We start from the raw sequence: 14,819 nt of genomic DNA, 5'->3' as shown, positions 1-14,819 counted from the left end.
GAAAAAGACCAGCTGTGTTTGGCAAGGCTGTTATCTGTTATTCAATTCAGTTCAGCTTAATTTCTATAGGACCACTCCACAACAATGTCATCTCAGGGTGCTAATGAAATGCCATTAAATGAATCATCATTAACAAGTGTGAGCTCCTCTATAAAAATAAAGGTTTTGGCAGTTTGCTGGTCTGGAGGATTCAGGTCTGTATTAACACAATGATAAGAAGGAAAGATGTTAATGATCTTAAAGAAGTACATGTTCCTGTTCATCGTTGTTGGAATGATTATGTCATTTCCAAACTATTTGGAGTCCATCATTCAAGCACAGTGGCAGATGACTTGTTTCCAGCCATAGTACCTGGAAGCCTTGCAGTTATTGATGCAACCATGAATTCTTCTATATACCAAAGTTACCTGTGAGGTCATTTGTTTGACAGATTAAGCTTGTCTAAAACTAAGTCATGCAACAGGACAATGATCCCAAGCACATCAACAAATCTATAATAAAAATAAAAAAGAATCAAAGTAATTCTACTTAATCATGGATTAAACTTAAATTTTCAACACATTATTTTTAGATTTTGGCACAGTTGTTGTTAAAGTAACGGAAAGATTTTAAGACTTGGTAACAAGATGATATTTTTATTAGATTCCAAATTTGTGTAGTATGACTTGGAATCAAAAGGCATATACTTTCTGCATTTTGACAGTAACACAAATGTTACTTCCATTTATAATTAACTTATTTTAGTGGGGAAATGGCATCTACTAAAAAGAGCTCAACATCCTGTTCAATTGATCTAAAAACCAAATTGACAGTAACATGAGTGTGGTGAAATCTCACATTTTCTGAAGTGTCTGGGCACTGAAGAGTGCAGACGGTGTCATAGTGCAGGCCGTTGGTGCAGGTGTACATGCCGTGGAATACATCAGGTAGTGCTGAGCAGGATATTGGCTCACAGTCACTTTCCTCCCATTGCCCTCCCTCCAGGCATTCCAACTTGAAGTACTTCCTAGAGACAGCAGGAGTAAAGACACACATCTGTAAGATAACTTTCCCAAGGTTTGCTACAGAGTATATATAAAAACTGGAGAGCTCTTGTGCAGGTATACCTGAGGATGTTCTGCAGATATGTCTGTTTTGCATCTTTCATAAGGAGCCATTTAGTTTATAAAGAATGTTGAATGTAATAAAGTTTATCAGAATTCTTGACTCTTAAGATCAATCTTTTAATAGCAAAAAAACAACACAAGCAACAAAAGAAAAAGGACCTACTGAGAGCCTCCTCTACAATAAAGAGATCTCCCGTGTGGTGAGCATAGTGTGTAAAAGCAAAGGTATGTGTTATAATATGTATTTATATGGATACATGTGTCAAAGGTAAGAGTAAATAGCCTGTTTAAGGTTCTGTAATAGCTGCTGTTGTTCGCTCTCACATGTTGGACTAATAAAGGATCAGGGGTTATTAAAATGTTTACACGTATGTTTCAGAAGGTGTAACTCATAAAGACACCCAGCTGCAAATGGATCTTTAAATAAATTGTTTTTCAACTTGCTGGATGGAAAGTAATATAAATCTATAAAAGATATGTACTTGATTTTTATGATAGTATATATTAGTTTGTTAGGTGTTTACCATTACAACGGTAAGGAAGGTACATGAACTGAAAAACTTCTCTGCAACCACTGCGGAATAAAATGTGTGAAGAATGAGTGTTTACTTATCTGAAGGATATAAACTTACCCCAGAAGCTGTGTCTCCTGTTTGGAAACCCACATCTCATTACTAACATGTGAACTGTGCTCAGTAATGAGCAGTTAGCCAGTGAATATAATTGGCAAAGCGATGGCGAGGCCAAGATAGCAGCGGTACATATTTTATTGGACCCTAATGGGAATTTGTTCCAAAAGTGAATATAGTTATACAGCTGACGGGCAGAGAAATACCTCCTAAAATGTTACCCATTGATATTTAAGACCTTGCCTTCAGGGTTTTGGTTGTTCATGTGATTCATTGTTATAGTTCTGTATAAAATACCTAAATCAAAGATCCTAATTCTATTAAGCAGTGTGTAATGGGAATCTTGTAAAATTAAGGAAAGAAGGAATTTCCTCCATTACGCAGGGAGGCATGCGTAATTAAACACTGTATTTACTTTGGTCTCCCGTCTACGCACAATAGTATTTAAAGGAACTGCACAAGCTACTTATTCGTTAAAAGAAACAAATGCCTGAAATAACCAATTTTCCTTCTGAAAATTAAGCAGTAGATCAGAGCACAAATAGGTAATCTGTACCATTATGGATGATACCACTACTGTATGCTTCTCAAACCCCACATATATTGACTCCAGAGCTTCCAGAGGCACCAACCTTGGCATATTCTTTTGGAGGCTCCCTATTACATAGAAGCCTGGGTTGCATTTGTAACGACAGACAGAGCCAACATCATGTCCTGAAGCCAGACAGTTTGCAGTTAGCAGTTTGGCATTGGATATGTTTGGAGTCTCTGGACACTCAATCTTGCAATAAGCCTCTGGGAAAGACCACAGCCCATCCTCCAAACACTCCAACCGATCACTGTCACCTGAGGAAAGAGAGTGGGAGGAGAAGAAAGAGGGGAAGAGGACAATTTCAGTCAAACACGAGGCCAGGTTTGATTGACATGAGATAAACATGACATGTGATAGAACTGAATAGTCATGAAGGCAGAACAATTTACTTAATAAAAAAAGTTGTAATGTTTGATATGGTTCAATGACTTCTTCATAATTTCAGACAAGATCTGGAAATTAGGAGAAGTAACTTCAGCCATGTTATTTGCATAAAGCGGTCAAAATTTTACTTCACTTGTAAATAAAATTGTTAGATGACTCACAAGGCCCTTACTGTTTTCATCTGTCTTTAATCATATGTCACATCGCCAAGTCCAAATTATCAAGCTGTTGTTCTCTGTTGTTTTTTGTTTTGTTTTATTCGTTTGCCTGGGGTAATCAATGCGAATGACAGTGAATCTGATTTTTAAATTGTCAGAGTTTGCTCTAGATTATAAAATACTCAGGTTTATAGATTCAAAACAGTAAAGTAAGAACTTAAAAAGGTTCACCTCTCATATTCTGGCATTACATAAGAGATTATTTTTTAAAAAGCAGATCAAAGAAATATTTTCACAGATCCAGTTCCACGTTAACATAGGAGCCCTACTTTGATATCACCTGAACAACTCTCTCAGACATTGAACTTGGAAGTCCATTGATAGTTTCAACCTTGATCTAATATTAGGTTATAAGAATTACCTCCCAAACGTACTGCTTGGAGATATACTGCCCTCCACTCTCGTGGATATTCCTTTTAAGGATGCTCCACAGGTACAGGGGATTATGGTGGCCACACCATGAGCCTTTGCTTCCTTTATACTCATAGCAACCAATAATTCAGTAGTACATTTTGCAGATGATAGAAAATGGTCAGTTAGAAACTGCCCATATATTATATCATTTTGACACCATCAGGCACCCTAAAGGGACCTGCCATTTCACTCCATGTTATTCCAGCCCAAAACATCACTTTGTGCAACAGCCTGTTGACGTTGCAGCCTTGTTGGGACATGGTGGCTATCTACCAACCATCAAGAACCTCCATCTATCTGGACAATCCAGTGTAGCATGGGACATCACACCAGTTTTAAAATCGCTGCATTGGCTCCCCATGCGTTTCAGGATTGATTTTAAGGTTCTTTTAGTAGTTTATAAATCTGTTAATGGTCTTGGGCCATCTTAATTATCGGACCTTCTTTTAAGTCATGAACCCTCGCGGACCCTGAGGTCCTCTGGTACTGGCCTTTTAGTTGTCCCAAGGGTGAGGACCAAGACATACGGCAAGGCTTCTTTTCATTGTTATGGCCCTCGTCTGTAGAACAGTCTGCCGGAGGGCCTCAGGGCTGCAGAGAACGTCGATGTTTTTAAAAAGAGGCTTAAGACCTACCTTTTCAGCTTGGCTTTTAACTAAATTTTATTTGATCTTAATTTATTTTACATAATTTTATTTCACGTTATTTTATTTTCATTTTACTCAACTGTACTACTTCTTATTTATTTATTCATTTACTTATTTATTCATTCATTCTTAGCTGTTCTAATTCTTTCTTAAGGTTGTTTAATTTTAATTGTAACTCCAGTGTTTTCCTCGTGGGGATCCTCCACGCCGGGGGTTTTGCCTGCTCTGTCTCGAGGCTGCTGCCGCGGTGATTGCACCCATCGGGGTGGCTGGGGCCCTGCACTGCAGCCTTTTGGCTGTGGTGTGGGCCCCAGTCTGTCCTGATGGGGGTGGTTGCCACTGTTGGACATGGGTGGACTGGCCCCTGGTGTTGATAGATCCCCATGACACCGATATTGTTTCCTCACAGCAGCATCAGGCCAGATGCTTATCACTTTTAGTATTTTATAATAACATTCAGTTCGAGACAGAAATAAAAGAATCATGTTTGTATAGAATGGAGAGGGGGGGCTGCTTGGTGTGTATGTGTGTGCGTTTGTGTGCGTGCTGTGGGAAATATTTTGGTGAGCGTTTCTATTATTATTTCCACTTTGTTTTGTTTTTAATATGCATAAATGTTTTTAATCATGTATTTGTATTTGCCTGTGGCATGAAAGGTGCTTTATAAATAAAGTTTGATTTGATTTGATATAATAAATTGAATTGAATTGATTTGTCTTCCATGTATTTCTGAGTTCACTTCAACCATTCCTTTTTGTAAGCATGGGTTATGGATGGCCAAAATACATCTTTATGCACAACTGCAGCCTGTGGAGTATCCTGCATGGAGACGTTTTATAGACACCAGATGCTTCAGATACCTGCTTGCTGCTCATCAGTGGCTTTTTAACAGCTTGGCTTTTAATACAGTGCATTTGCCTGACAGAGACTTTCCTCGATATGCCCTTATCTGTATCTGCTCTCTAAAAATACACACAAACATTATAATCATCTTGCTTAAGTTTTCACTTCTTTCACAAGGCATTGCACTATTTCAGGTTTTTCATCTGTAAAAAGATCCTCTTTTCTCCCCTTACTGCATGGTAACTGTGACTTGCTTAATTATGTTACACAACCTCCTGAAGTAGCTCCCCTTTAATTAAGTTCACCCAAGAAATTAACAATCAAACATGTCTGAGATTGTTATCAGTGATCTAAACAGACGGAAGAAACAACACAAGATAAATCTTCCACAGAAAACTAAACCCAAAAGTTTCGGTAACTGAAATCCTACACGCAGTCTGTTGGACACAGTGAAATGCTTTTTAATGCAGTTTAAGTTTGAGTGTGTGAAATGAACTCATAAGCAAAAACCACCTTTTTTTTGTTATTTTAACAACCACAGTCTCCTAACAGCACAAAGTTATGGAGCACCTTTACTGCTCATGTGTTACTAATGTGTTGGAACAAGATAAAGGAGTTGTGGCCATGAGTTAGCACGCATGGAAACAGGATATCTAAACTGTATTCTCAAATTAGGAATTTGTTATTGTTAGGCAAGGTTATGTTCTTCTATAACATGCATGAGGCATGGAAATATTTATATTGAATTTTATTTTATTATAATCTAGATTAATTGTAATGATATACAGTAATTATGAGCATTTAATCTCATAATCATTAGTTAGTAATTCATCTGCTGAAAATACACATTTTAAAACGCAAATGATTTGGGCAATAGGGAAGTTGTTGATGTCATCATGCTAGAGCTGGATGGATCTGGGAGACTACATGGGTGTACGTGGATTAATAAAAATCCATGCGAAAAAGAAAGATGTTTGTTAAATCCTTGCATCCTTGGATCCAAACTTACGCAGTATATGTCTAGCCCTGAGTCACACAGTCTCTTGGAGATTCACACAATTTACCTCATCAGCCCAACACAGAAAAATATTATAATATGCATGTTAGCGTAGCAGATTAAAAGTGTAGCCACAAATCAGTAACTTAAAGTGGCACTGCTGAACTTTGGCTGATTGTTTTGCACTTTAATGTCTCCTAACTAAGGCTAATTTAGCTTCCATATTGCATCTTGTCTAGGTTGATTTTCATTTGCCTGTAAAGCAAAATGCAGCTGTCATGTGATGCTCTGGGCTATAAGAAAAAGTCATGAAGAGCAGCTTTTCAACCCAGGGATGCTGCAGGGCAATGATGGCTCCGGGAATGTTCATAATACATCTCCATCAAAAAGAGTCAGAAGCATATAGTTTTAAGAACGGTAACTTTTGTAGTCTTCCTTTAATCAACTTTGTAACCACACAATAACATTTTTCCCAAAAGTTTCAAAGCTTACGGCTACATTTGTGTTCAGCAATTTTCAGCTATACGATAAAACTAAAAAAGTACATTGAAGGCGTATAGGTAGATTTATGTCCCAACAAACAATCTGGTTTTGCTTTATGGCTTTTTCTTGTACAATTATGAGGAGAATCAACCTTCAACTTTGCCTGGAGCTAATAGTTTTCATGCCTGTATGGCCCCACATGAAGCATGACTTTTACATGAAGAATCATAACACTCCAAATTTTTTACAATGTTTACAGGTTCTTATAAAACCTAATTATTCTTTTATATGCTATTTAAAACTTGTGTTGGTGTTGTTATTATCAAAATGTGTTACAGCTGCACCGGTGAGTACAGAGTATTTTGTGAAAATTATGTGTGCAGCAGGCAATATTTGTTCAGGATGGTTCTGATGCAAGTGGTGGAGGGAAGATGGGTACGTTTGTTTGAGCATGTGCAGGGGAAAGTAATTTACTCACAGATATTTCTGTTAGGATTAATCTTAAACATTTCAAACAGTTTAAAAAAATTTGTTTTTGGTTTGAATTCCTTTGTAAATATATATATATATATATATATATATATATGTGTGTGTGTGTGTGTGTGTGTGTGTGTGTGTGTAGCTTCCAAAATCGTTCAGTATTCCATTTGGCATCTTCAGCAAGTTCAAAAAGTTTCCAAAATGAAAAATTTTTAATACAAAGGATAATATATCTCTCTTAACAGTAACTTCTAGTCATGTCAACTTCAAAATATTTCTTGTGTTCAGTGTTTCTACATTGAAAATGTACATTTTTGAGGGAATCAAACTTTTTATGTTTTGCATTTAAATTCATAACACGCAGCTAGTTCAGGGTACTGCTACAGATATTACTGTAAAGAGAACTGATGTTACAGTATTATCTAACAATTTGTGCTCATTGTTCCCATCAAAATCTGCTACAGTGTGCATCTGTAGCAGATGTGGCCCATAGCTTTTGTTTCCCCCCGCAGTAATCCAGACTGTGCCTGACCGACAGAGCTGAGGCTGCACAAACTCTAATGTCTTCACAACAAGTACTACATGACTTTATAGCTCAAGTCTTTTTTCTGTTGGTCAGAGAAATGCAGCTCTTTGATAACAGTGAGGTGCATGAAAGTGTTTTCTGAAAGTTTATTCAGCTTAGTGTTGCTATAAGTAATCATTCTTAGAGTTCACTATAACGGAATATATTAGCTTAATCTGTGACTTACCCTGCAATATGGCCGGTGATCCACAGGTGAAGGAACAGTGTTTGCTGAAGGTGGTCCCCAGGGGGCAGCTGAATATAGCGTGATAGATGTGAGACGCATCAGGAAGGCCACAGTCCACAGGCTGACAGCTCACCTTACGGTCCCATGAACCATGAAAACACTCCAATTCTGTCGCTCTCTGGAGGTGGAAAAAAAAAAACAACAAGACAAGAAAAAGTGTGATTTTGCCACAGTAAATGGAACAGACTACAAATTTAAAGGAGGAGACCCTCGGAGCCGTTTAGTCATAGTAAAATGGGGGAAGGCATGACAAAATAAAGAAGGCCCCACAAACAATAACACTAAACTAAGACTGCACCACAAAACTGCAAATCCCACATCTGTGAATGTTTGATACTTTCTGGTATCTGCGTGAATAAAAAAAGAAGTTAATAGCTTTAAGTTGGTGGTATTTTACAAATGTAGCTCATCATAAAAGTCTACCTGGTGTGGTGGGGTCCCCCTGCCACTGAGGACAGTTATACTGTAACCACGGTTACACTGAACAGAGCAGCGAGAGGCCTCCTCTCCTCCTGTGCACCTACAGAGACATACTGATATATAGATAGCTCTTTTTTTCCTGTTTCAACTCTGTAAAGGCTCATTGTTTCATGCCGAAGAGCTTACCCGACAGAAGCATGATCTATCTGCAGAGGACTGCAGCTGTCCATCTGACACGGCTGCCGCAAACAGCTATTATAGATGTGGAGGGAGAAAAAAAAGAGAAAAGTAGAGGAATAAGAGGCGGCTAGAGAAAGAAAAAATAAAAACAGCTGCCTAAACTGATCAACAATTCTGGAACTGTGGTTTTTCGTGTGTCATTTTTAAAGCTGATCTGTATTAAAGGTAAAAATAATATTGCTTGTCAAGACATATGTACTATCAGTACTGAACTTTTGGAAGTGTTCAGCATCAACATATTTCCAAGTATTGACACCAGGAGTCCCAATTATTCATGTTTTCTTTCACATAAATGACAACATTAAGGGGTTTGTAATAATGTGCAGTTTTAGAGTTTTGCCTTCGATTCCTTTTCTAAGTTATGCATGACACAGTTCTGTGTGTGTGTGTGTGTGTTAAGTAGGTAGTTGTGGGAGAGCCCACCCTCTGATGCGCACCCGGTCAGGGCGAAGGTGCTGAAGTGGCAGGAGGTCCTCAGAGCCACCCCTCTGACTGCCACAGAGGGCGAGGAGAAGAGGAGAATAACGGAGCAAGTGAGGAAGAAGGGCTGAGAGAGGTCATGGGTCACGTTCACCACCAACGGGTTTCTGTGGCATGAGAGGTCATGTGTGCCTGGGTGGATGGAAGGGTTTAAGATGGACCACAAACACTGGATGTGATTCACATGGACTTTAAAACAGCTCAAATATAAATATGCGGAGTCTGAATCAAAACATGTAAACACACCTAGTGAGTGGTTCTTGCCATTAGCATCAGAGAGGAGGACAGTGACTGTCCTGCGACACTGTTCCCCAGACCATGAACCATCCGAGGCCAAATACACCATCACAGAGGCCGCCACTCCTGGATGGACAAATCCCACCTGCGTCATCATATAATAATAGTTACAGTTAGAAAGTACAAAAAGCTGAAGCAATAATCAATATTTCTACAGCGAGCTCATCCGATTTATACATGAGGCACTGGGTCTACTTATTAAAATAAAAATATGTCTATTTATAACAACTATAATTATACAGTTAAGTAAAGGTGAAAAAGTACAACTAAAACACAGCGTGGCGGATTTAAACTGGCTTCAGTCAACTTCTCTCTAAGGGAACTACTAAGTTCTAAGCCACTTGCCAAGCCGACAGACTGTGTGTTTCATTCTCAAAGGATAAAATGACTCACTTGAAAGAAGTGTTAAAAGGAGGAGAAAGGACTTCCACACACAAACAAAGGTTAAATTAGACAGCTGCCTTCAATACAGCAGAGATGATTATGAATGGATGTCTGAGAAGGGCTTTTCAGACTATATATAAAGCACAGGGGAGGGCTCCAAGAGACACAACTCCTAAAGCAAAAAGATATTTTAGAGAGCTCTGGCAGATATGAATGTTATGATGAAGTCTTTTCAGACATTGTGAGAGTCTTCAGGGAGATTTCCAGAGAAGCTGCAGGGATGTGTCTGATAAAGAGAGCCCAGGATGAAAAGATGAGTCATTCTGCAGAGAAGTGGAAATGATGAGACATGGAAAAAAACAAAAAAAAAAACAAACGAGCATGTGCAAGGAAGGAACGAGGCAAGATTATAACTGAAAAGGACCCTTTAATCCAGAGGATGACAGACAAGGTTTTAAAGCCATCAGTCAAACCGACAGCTGGCCTACACTTAGCCTGGATCCACAGAATTAATTGTGGGAGCTGTGGAAAGATTAAATATTAGGTAAAATACAAAATATGAGAAGCAGATGCAGGTCTGGAGAGGAAAGTCTGATCCAAGCCCATCTCTGTGCATGAATCAGGATGTCTATGTCAGGCATTGCTGGCTAGTGGTGGAGCTGCAAAGATAAGCAAGATGACTGAGCAGGTGACTCAGTCAGCCTCAATCATCAAAAACGCAACTTTCATCATTTTTAAAAATGTCTTTTTAATTATATAAAAAAACAATTGCTTAATAGTGTATATTTTTGTGGCTCATTTATAAAATTTTAAAGTCATTGTATGTAATTCATTTACTGTTGCTCTGCATTTTACAAAGCCAATATAATTATGAATTATGAATTGCTTTTGATAAAAGAGATCTTTTTAAGATTGCATTTGTGTCTATTATTATTCCTTTAGATGCCAGTATTTCAACAAAATACAAGCCTTTTAAGTGTGTAATTATGAATAATTGGTTATTTATATAACACTTAGTCTTCTACTATAAATACACTGGCAGTGACTGCTATTTAAAGATTCAGATGATTAGTGACCCCCAGGTAAAAATTAAGGACTTAAAAAGTAAATAAAGAATAAGTAGAGTGTTATCATGGTTTGTAATCATCCACAGATCATTACATCTCACAATTTACCACTGACCTGGAAAATAAGTCATTATAGTTGCCATTGCATTGTATGAATCATGTAATTGTTAGAAAGTTAGGAATGTGTATGTGTGTGGTTGTGTGTGTGTGTGTGTGTGTGTGTGTGTGTGTGTGTGTGTGTGTAGCTTTGAGCCAGCAGTCTGATGGGAGGCCCTTCAACCCTTTCTAAAGAAAAACTGGAAAGTCCTGGAAGTTGTTAAAGACAGAGGAGCCACCCACAGTCATTCAGTGGAGGAAAAGACAGACACAATATGCGTGCAAACACACACACACACACACACACACACACATACACATATATATCATACCTTTAGCCAAAATGAATGTTCCAGTCCATTATTTGTGTCAAACTGGGCCGTGCATGGAAACCAGGCATCAGTAAGCGCTCCATCGTTCACCTCCAAGTGCTGATACCTACAAAGCTTCACACAAGAGACGAGAAAAGAATGAAATTACTGAAATACAGGGACACACCAAGTGAAATGCACAGACAGATGTTTGGGTCAGTGAATGCACCCTACGCATAGCAACACAGTCAGGGACACTTGCTAGCATGGATTCGGTCCAAATTAGTCTTTAGCTTGGCAGCAACTGTGCATGTACAACCTTAAAAAACTTTTTTTTTTTTGTTCAGCTTTCTATGTATGAGACATATAAAGAACTTTTTTTTTGTTCAGACCTAACTCTGCACCTCTTTTTCTTGGGTTTTATTTCAAAAGTGACCTTGTATGCAGAAGAGCAAAGCTGATGTGAATTCATGAGTAAAGCTATGACAGAATTTGGCTTTAAAGTAACGATGGACTTCAGAGGCTCCGTGAGGCCGCAGACATTTAATTTGCAATAGGAGGAAAATGATTGATGTATTTTGTAGAAAAGTTGCAAAAGGAACAAGGAGAGCTGCGCTGTGTATAAAGATGCTGTGCTGTCTTTGACAGAGCAAGCAAAATGTTCCACTTCCTCATCAGTTGCTGCTCAGCTGTGATGCAAACTCTGCTAACTGCTGGGAAGGTTGTTAATAGTGGGGTGGGGCTATATTGACAGCATTTCTAAACTAGAAGCACTCTGAGACTGTAGACCTTTGCTGAGCCATTGTAATATGTATATATTTTTTTTTTCTCCAATGATTGTGGGCATTACCTTTGAGTTAGAAGCCTTAATGACAAAGTTATCTCTATCTCCACATAGTAAAGAATCCTTTAAAAAAATTCCGGGATCCAGGCGATGATTTGGATGACCCCCCAAATCTAATCACTTATTACTTATTCAATTTCTGAGATTTCCTGAAAATTTTATCAAAATCCGGCCATAACCTTTTGAGTTATGTTGCTAACAGACGGAAAGACAGACAGACAAACCAACACTGCCGAATACATGACCTCCGCCTTGACGGAGGAAATAATTAACTGGGGGACTTTGAGATCAGATGGTGCTTAACTGTGCCAAAATAACCATTTTGGAGACCTCGCCTAGAATGTCTCTAATTTTGTCCTGCTCCACATTACCGAAGTTAAGGCCCATTTATGTTCGACGCAGAAGACGGATCCGCAGACTGACGGACAGTTTCTGCGTCGGTTACGCACGAAATTTGGTCAGTTTTCAGGGAGCTTAGCTATCCGTCACTTGACACAGAAGATGAAGAAATACCACCGGAAATCGGGGGGCTTTTGAACAAAGACTATATGCGAATGTTTAGGGTGTGTTGGGAGAGTGGAAACAAGTTTATTGCAGTGCCAAATGGGGTCAAGTAAACTCTGAACTTGGTACAGCCCACTTGTGGATGAACTGACTTATTACCCGTAAAAATGTAAAAGATGCATAGAAGTATGAGGGCGGCGAAGTATGATAAAACTGTCCGTCTTCTGCATCTCCGTCTTCTGTGTCAAGCATTAATGGGTCTTTAGCCTTTGCACAGATAATGTTAACATAATGTTCTATGATTTGATAAAGAAGTAGAGCTACAGCTGCATCATCCCAGATGGATATTTATATTTATCCTCAAAGTGTTTGGGTTATATGAAAGGGTTATTTGAAGTGACTTTTTATTTTGACTAATAATGTCATCCAACAATCGGGGCTTTAGCATAAAGTCCAATAAAAGAAATAAGAAAAATTCATGAAATTTCATAAGAATTTGTGAATAAAATGAAGACGTCATAAAAAACAAAGAAAAGAAACAAAAGAAACTAAAGTTTCAGGATATTATCAGCAACTGTCCGCATTTTTCTAAATTAATTCTATATTTGACTCAAAATATAACAATGTCATTCCCAGACACCAGCACTGCGGAGCTCTAGTAACCATAGTTTTGTTTTATTAACCGATTTACTCTATTTTTTTCTGTTATTTTGTCACTTCTTCCCTGGAACTAGCCTGCATATTCCCGAATTGATGAACAGAGGACTCGCTGACTGTTCAGTCTGCAGGATTTTTTTTTTACATTTTTCATTTAAACAATCTAAACATTTCCAAAATTAAATTTCCAAATTTGTCAGTAGACTGTAAGGCTTTTTTTTTTTTTATCTGAGTACAATTTTCTACAAGGGTCTTTAAAGTTTTTGGTTTTTTCTGCAATGGACTATGTGTGCCATCAATTTTTTTTTTTCCTTTTTTTTGTCAGAAGTAGTTATTGGTGCAGCAGCTCGTACAAACCAGTTAATACTAAAGTCATGCACAGAATTTCTGTAAACAGCAAACGTCACCAAACAAACAATAATCTGTGAAAAAAGTTCAATATTTCAAGGTTCATACTATCTATTTAACTTTGTTTATTTAAGGTAGCCGTCAAATCAAAGTGTGAACGCAGCAATAAAGCTTTCAGCAATATCCTGCTCTATTTAGACACACCATCTCCTACCCGGTGTTGTTTCTAGCTTCCTTCCGATGAAGCCTCCAGGTTTGTTAAGTACAAAAAAAAATTAATAAAAAAATTGCTTTACAATGCATCCTCTTAAATCGACAGCAGGGGGGGACACATCTGTGTGCAATCAGATGGGAAGTTGTGGTCAACTAGAAAACAACATTTTACCTAATTTATTTCCTGTTTCTTAATCAATAGTCTTTAAAATGTTTAAAATTAGGTTTATTTTTTTAAAAGTTGGTCTCATTTAAATTAAAATAGGCAATCAAACTTTGTATGTGATAGGGCTGGGGTTTCCTGTTATTGACAAGTACCTAAGGTAGGCTGAATACCTCATCTTAAATACCTTGTTTTGGGGCCTTATGCTACATTCACAAAACCCCAAACAATGTATTTTTCATTCATACTGTGCAAAGTATGAGCCACACAAGGCGTTGATGTTGGGAGCAACCGAGGGCCTAGTGTCTTGTCCAATGACATTTAAAACACATGAAGAGGTCTGAATGGAACTTAACTGCAAAGCTTGCTATTAGTGGGAAAACAATTGTACCACCTGTTGCACCACAACTTATGGGACCCATACACCTGTAAAGGTGGGTAATGGCAGATAAACAGTGAGATGATTTTATGGTGATGGATTCTTTGTTTTCTGCACTCTGACCTGGAAAATAACACTCAACACTTCTTTTTGTGGACAAATTAGTGTAATACAAGCCTCATTGCCTGTTGTCATACCTTGGTAAGTGATGGCTCCCCTATGGCAGCATGGGCAGGGCAGTGGTTGGGGTCCTGGTGAGAAGCAGTGGCACTGGCTGCCCACTGATCTGTATACCCCAAAGGTGTGAAAAAACCACAGTCTCGAACACTGGAGCTCCGCTCAAAGTCCTCACACACACCGTCGCCATCGAAAACATAACACTGACTAGGTTCACCTTAGAAGACAAGGACAGGAATGACAGAAGAAGATTTATGAAAGAATATAAAGCCTAGTTTCTTAATCTGGCAAGGTATACACTCATCCCCCACTGTTAGACTATCATCCAATTTCATTTGTCAGTGAACTAAATCTGAGCAAATCTATTTTGTATTTTCTTTGGCAACTAATAATGTTCGCCACGTCAGCTCAACCAAATCTGACTCCCTGTACTGTCAACAGACTGTAAATTCTTGTAAGAAATGATCTTTGACTTCAATTACTTATAAAAAAATTTCAATAATTTTGTGATATTAATAAGCTGAAATGTAAAAGAAGCCTCAGCGGAGCCTTGCTAGGTCACCAAGTTAATACAGCAATATTATGTGTTACAAAGAACTGTCAAAGCAATGATCAAACCGTGTTCCAAGTCTCA

At 38.2% G+C, this 14,819-nt stretch overlaps 1 protein-coding gene across 1 annotated transcript in view; it reads right to left on the bottom strand.

The window, feature by feature from the left end:
* Window positions 1-14,819, bottom strand: part of pappa2 (pappalysin 2) — an 80,237-nt gene that overhangs the window by 27,231 nt on the left and 38,187 nt on the right. The window contains exons 14-22 of the mRNA XM_041991996.1: window positions 14,206-14,402; window positions 10,922-11,035; window positions 8,992-9,127; window positions 8,703-8,877; window positions 8,212-8,277; window positions 8,029-8,125; window positions 7,546-7,723; window positions 2,368-2,581; window positions 838-1,006 (exon numbers count right to left, since the gene is read on the bottom strand). Coding sequence (XP_041847930.1) covers window positions 838-1,006; window positions 2,368-2,581; window positions 7,546-7,723; window positions 8,029-8,125; window positions 8,212-8,277; window positions 8,703-8,877; window positions 8,992-9,127; window positions 10,922-11,035; window positions 14,206-14,402 — 1,346 coding nt within the window. The remainder of the gene's footprint in view (window positions 1-837; window positions 1,007-2,367; window positions 2,582-7,545; window positions 7,724-8,028; window positions 8,126-8,211; window positions 8,278-8,702; window positions 8,878-8,991; window positions 9,128-10,921; window positions 11,036-14,205; window positions 14,403-14,819) is intronic.

This window comes from Melanotaenia boesemani, chromosome 8 (genome assembly GCF_017639745.1).
Source record: "Melanotaenia boesemani isolate fMelBoe1 chromosome 8, fMelBoe1.pri, whole genome shotgun sequence".
Taxonomy (NCBI): domain Eukaryota; kingdom Metazoa; phylum Chordata; class Actinopteri; order Atheriniformes; family Melanotaeniidae; genus Melanotaenia; species Melanotaenia boesemani.
The sequence above is the reverse complement of the archived record's forward strand: the minus strand, read 5'-3'. Positions and strand labels throughout refer to the sequence as shown.